The 6000-nt window shown below is 43.9% G+C and overlaps 1 protein-coding gene across 1 annotated transcript in view; it reads right to left on the bottom strand.

Annotated features, from left to right (window-relative positions):
• Positions 1-631: 631 nt before the first annotated feature.
• Positions 632-6000, bottom strand: part of LOC135276023 (collagen alpha-1(XV) chain-like) — a 37802-nt gene continuing 32433 nt past the window's right edge. Inside the window, exon 7 of the mRNA XM_064378947.1 lies at positions 632-652. Within this exon, the coding sequence (XP_064235017.1) occupies positions 647-652 (6 nt within the window). The 3' untranslated portion in view covers positions 632-646. The remainder of the gene's footprint in view (positions 653-6000) is intronic.

The raw sequence follows: 6000 nt of genomic DNA, 5'->3' as shown, positions 1-6000 counted from the left end.
CATTTGTATAATTCCCATTGTCTTGCATACAAATAGCTTGATTATATATAAAATTTTTGAGTCGCATGTTTTTCTTTCAAAGCTTTGTAAATGTTTACCTTCTAGGGCTGCTTTTCCTATAGTATGTTCCAGGGAAAATAAGCTGTGAAAAATGCTTCAGGAAAAAGGTCTCCATGGTTATATAACTATAGGAAAAGTTTCATTCCTACAGAAAAGTTACATTTTCTATCAGAAACATACCAGGCAAAGTAGCATTGTATAGGCCATGAACTCTCCTGAGATAATGAAGATGGACTACTTTTATTTCTGGTGTTTCCAAGCTACTTGACCACAGTAATACTGAGAGAAAGCAAATGACCAATAATAATAGGTAACATCTTTTCAGCATTTACTACGCAATAGGCACTGTTCTAGGACCTAGTCAGTCTGTGTACATTATCTGATTTAATCCTCACAAGAGTTCCAGATGGGGGGTAGAATTTTTCAATCTGTTTTAACAAATGAGGAAACAGAGGCACAAAGAACTTAAGAAAATAAGCTGGAAATGCTGAAGCTAAATTGAAACCCAAGTAGTTAGCTCCGTACCGTTATTCATATCCTTAAGCGTTGACAGGGAAGGGCAATAAAAGCAACTTCTGTATCTTTTCTAAGCCTGAAAAACACAGCAAAACATCTAATTGTGCCAGAAAAGAAAGGGAACTTTCCACCAACCAGAGGTACACTCTACTAGTCTGTCCTAGAATTTGCCACTGAATTATGGCACAGGCACTTTGTGGGGTAATCTGATGATCGTTCGTGCAAGTGCTCAAACTCTGCTGTTGGCCAGCATCCAAGACCCATCATTGAATACTCATCACCTCATCAATTCATCCTCCTCAACTGACGGGCAAAACAACATCCAAATATTCATTGCACATCTGTGCCGGGCAGATTATATATTAGCAATTCAAATCCGGCCGGTGCACTGGCCGTTCCTGCAAATGCATCTGTTTGGATGAGATGCCTTGTTGTCTGGGACGGATAATAAGGCAACTCGGTCTAATCTTGAAGAACAATCAACCCATCTTGCGAAGGTGACTGGCTGTGTGTGTTCTTGCCCTGGCAGCATTGGAACAATGGCCCCATAATGCACTCGACTCAGCTGGCAATGAAGTCCCATCCTGATTGGTAGCCGTGGCTGATGTCAATCACCACAGGATGCTTCATTGTCCTCTGGTCCCCAACACAGTTTATTTACAGGAAAACAAAGGCTTTGGGGGGCCATGGCTGCTTCCCAGAGATTGCAAAATAGATTGAGCTGTCAAGCACACAAAGTAGATGAAGATTAATGAGTTGTGCGGACAATAAATATGAAGAGATGACCATGAATATGCTAATGGGTATTATCCATATACACCGTAATTGCTACCAAAATTAAAAGGTGGCATGAAGAAGATGGGTCACAGGGTGACAGGGAGATAATCTTGGATGCTTGAGACACTCACCCAAGATAAGGCTCTCTACAGGTTTCCTTTTTCCCCATTAAACACAGGCTATCTGAAGCTCCTTTTAAACAGGGATGTTAGGGGCAGGGTGAGGGTGGGAAGCTGGAAAAGTTACTTTAGGGAAAGGTGTAATTAGAATAAGAAAGGTGCTTATCAAAGGCAAGAAGTGATCAGCTGTCAGGCTCGCACTTTATCCCCAGGGGCAGAATTGATGAGAGATGTCACTTCAAACTTCAGATTCCCCAGGCTAGAGCCACAGGGATTATGGAGAATGGTATTTAGAATATCTTTCAGGAAGGTGTGGGTGATTTTTCAAAGTATTCTAATATTCTATTTTTAAAAAAAACAAAACATAAAAGAGAAAGTCGAAGAACTTAATATTTTAAGGCAAATGAAATCTGGCTATCAGCAATGATTTGACCTTGGAAAACCTATGCTCTGTAGTACTGTGGCATGGCCATGGCATGGCTGAGTCTCACCCTGCCTTGCAGTCAGTCTTCACCGTCCTCCATGTGGCAGGATGGTGACCTCTGTCCCCATTCACAACCTTTCTTCCTTTCCACACTGCTGTCTGCGGATGGGAGTTAAATTATTATAATAATACACCTAAGTAACGCTATGAGAGGCCACAAATAACAGAAAGAGAGAGAAAGGTTTTCTTGTTTCATGGGTTCTCTGTTCTGGACAATCTGCTCCCCAGAGGTCTAGGAGATGCTTCCCCAGGTTGTGGGAACTCACCTTTGCTCCTTCAGGATACAGACCAAACATGTTCCTTGGCCTACCCCAGGTGAAGGACTAGCAGGATGAAACCACAGTTTCAGGATGAAGAGCAAAGAGTGAAAAAGAGGAAGAGAAGTCAGGAAAAGGAAGGGGTTCCAGTCTCGGGCTGGACTGAAAATCTGCCTAACAGGGAAAAAAGGAAAGTTTGTAGAAATGTTTGAAACACGCTTACTGAAATGGGTGAGAGAAAAAGGTATCGAACTAACTTTAGGAATGAGTGAGGCCTGGCCAAGAGAAAGGCCAAGGGAATGGCATATAAGCACTTTAGTCTAGTGACGAAATTGTCTCCCACAGGGGTATGGGTTAACAATTCTAAAACCAGCACATATGTATACTGGAATTCAACAATTAAGTAAATAGGTAACAGATGGTAGAAGCCAGGCTTCTCACTGTTGGAGCAAGAGGTTACAGGTAAGCAAGGGGAGAAGGCTACACTGATCAATGTAGTAATAGAGCAGAGTTGAAGACATCAGCATGCGCTCATGTTAAACTTAATATAGATCCAGGTGGCTACACAAAGAAATATTATGGATATATTTATGTGCACAGGTTAGTGTACACACATATATTTCCTTGCTCTGTCCGCTAAGAGGGCCTAGAAGCAATGACACTCCAGGGGCAATGATACCCTAGTAGCAACAAGCATGCCTAGCACTTAGATCTTGATTTTTTTTTTTTTTTTTTTTTTTTTTTTTTGAGACGGAGTTTCTCCTATTGCCCAGCCTGGAGTGCAATGGTGGGATCTTGGCTCACTGCAACCTCCACCTCCCAGGTTCAAGTGACTGTCCGGCCTCAGCCTCTCGAGTAGCTGGGATTACATGGACCCACCATCACACCCAGCAAATTTTTTGTATTTTTAGTAGAGATGGGGTTTCACCATGTTGGCCAGGACGGTCTCAAACTCCTGACCTTAGGTGATCCACCCGCCTTGGCCTCCCAAAGTGCTGGGATTACAGGTATGAGCCACCACGCCCAGTCAATCTTGGTTTCTAATCCCATTCTCCAAGTAAAGGAACCAAGACTCCTTAGAGTAATGGCTGATGCTAGGATGGTGCAGGAAATATACAAGCTAAGCCTGGAGCATCTTGTAATGCCAGAAAGTAAGGAAGTGCTGTCATTTTGTTTTGTTTTAAAGCCATATTGATTAAGAATATACCAGTGGGACACAAGAGCACCAAAATAAAGTAGTACTAGAATGTAACCCAAGGAGCGAAATAAATATCCATGACTTCACACTGATAGAAATAAACGAGTGAATAAACAAGCAGGAGAGAATAGAATAGATCTCCCACTTATTTAGTCCCTCGTGTATTTATATTGGTGTGGAATAAATCTCCCTGCAGAATTCCAAATAGTTTATGTAGCTACCCCGCTCTCAAGGATGTAGAGCATAATTCCCTACTCTAATTTTGGGCTGTGTATAGTTCCTTCCTTCCAAAGAGTATGGGGGAAAAGGGGGAAAAAGTGGAACTTTACAGCCGAGAAAGCTGACAAATGCTACCTCATCCAGGTGACTGAGGTCAGTGTCATATGTCATGTTGATAGGATGTGCCCTTGATCTGATGTAACGAGAATGGCACTTTACCTCCGTGGTCTTCTTCCTCAAAACCCATAACCCCAGTCTAATCATGAGAGAAACATTAGACACATGCCAGTAGAGGGGCATGCTACAAAATACCTGACCAGTCCTCCTCAAAACTGTCAAAATCATCAAAAACAAAGCTTGAGAAATTGTCATAGACAAGAGGAGGCGAAGGAGAACTGACAACTACATGTAATTTGGTATTCTGTATAGGATCCTGGAACAGAAAAATGACATTACATAAAATGGGTAAAAACTAAGGAAATCTGAATAATGTTTGGACTTTAGTTAGCTTTTTTTTTTTTTTTCTGAGACAGAGTCTCGCACCGTTGCCAGGCCTGGAGTGCAATGACACGACCTTGGCTCACTGCAACCTCTGCCTCCCAGGTTCAAGGGATTCTCCTGCCTCAGCCTCCTGAGTAGCTGGGATTACAGGCGCACACCACCACACCTGGCTAGTTTTTTGTATTTTTAGTAGAAATGGGGTTTCACTATGTTGGCCAGACTGGTCTCCAACTTCTGACCTCGTGATCCACCCGCCCGGCCTCCCAGCGTGCTGGGATTACAGGCATGAACCACCGCGCCTGGATAGTTAGTATTAATGTATCAGTAATGGTATGAACTGTGGCCACTGTGCCTTACTAAGGTAAGAATGTTGAGAATATGGGAAACTGACTGTGGAATATTTGAGAACCCTTTGAACTGCTCTGCACTGCTTCTGTATGTCTAAAACTATTCTGAAATTAAAAGTCCAGTTCAAAAAAAAAAAAAAAGTTTGCAGCATCTTTTGTGCTCAGTAGAAAGCTTGCAGTGAGACTAGTCATTTTAGTAATGGATTGTGCCTGCATACCCTTCCAGAAGTTGTGCATGTAACAGCCAGGGTGCTTAGTTTGCAAGCAACAAACATCTACTCTGACTAATTTACACAGGAAAGAAATTTATTATAGGATATTGAGTAGCACACAGTATGTGAGAGAGCCTAAAACCAGCCTTGGAGGCCATACGGCTGGGACAATGTTGGAAACCAGGCTCAGAACCCACCCCGTGGAGACTCCGCTGTTGCTGTTGTGGACCCACAGCTCGTAGTTTACAATGCCAGCCCTCTGCTGTTCCATTCAGATGCAGCCACTAGATCTGCCGCCTCGGGAAACTGTTGTGGCTGCTCTGGCTGCCAACGCCCTTGCTAGAATGCCTCCTGCAGGGTCCCTCCTTCTCCACTTCAAGCGCTTGTAATTCAGTTCAGGAGCGATGAGTCTGATTGGCTGAGCCTAGGCCATGACTCTGCTTGGTGCAAGGGAGATTGGGATGTGAGTGTCTGGCATTTTCAGCTTCTACAGTGGGAGGAAAAGCCATGACTGGGCTGGGTTTTTCTCCAAGTTGTGAGAAGTTGGCATTTCCTTTTATTTACAGCCTACAACCAACCATAGGTAAAGCCAAGTGGGAACTGAGTGACCTCAGTTAAGGGGGAAAATGCTATCATTGAAGAAAAGTACGTAGCTAGGACCTGAAGCTCTAGATGGCTAGCTTCACTCTGCTGAGCCCAGCTTAGATGTGACCAAAACAGTTCTTTTTTCTTTTTTTTTTTTTTAGTCGAAACACTTTGAACAGGCTTGCAGGGGGATTATTCTGGAGATGGCACCACTTTTGTTTTCTTTAAGCTCATGCCATCATTTCTGGAGAATGCTGTGACAAGAACCATCATCATTCAGAAGCCACCTACATAGAGCTGGGGTCCATGCCTGCTTGGGTGCCAGAGCTGCTCCCTCCACTGGCAGCTGTGCACGGCAGAAGGTGCAAGGGAAGAGGGGCAGGCTTCCAGCTTTGTAATTAGACAACTCAGACTCTGGGTCCCTGCTCTGCCACACTCTAGCAGGCGACATTGGGCAAGGTATGTTTTGGAAGCTTAGTCATTCACACTCTTCTTCATCTGTGCTCACACGCCAGCTCTCCTGGCGCACTTGCCACTCTGAACTGGAACCATCTGTTAATGCATCAGCGAGCCCACTGGACTGTGCCCTGCTCATCCATTTCTGGACCCCTGGTGTTCAGCCGAGGGCTGGCACACAATAAGCACTCATGGATGTTTGAATAAATAAATGTACGTATGAGGGTGGCAAGAGAGCTGTGTGCCCTATAGAATGCCCTCAGTCAGTA

The sequence above is a fragment of the Aotus nancymaae genome, unplaced genomic scaffold, assembly GCF_030222135.1.
Source record: "Aotus nancymaae isolate 86718 unplaced genomic scaffold, 86718_ANA_hifiasm-v0.15.2.pri h1tg000003l, whole genome shotgun sequence".
Classification (NCBI taxonomy): Eukaryota; Metazoa; Chordata; class Mammalia; order Primates; family Aotidae; genus Aotus; species Aotus nancymaae.
Note: the sequence above shows the minus strand (reverse complement) of the source record. Positions and strands in the feature narration are given on the sequence as shown.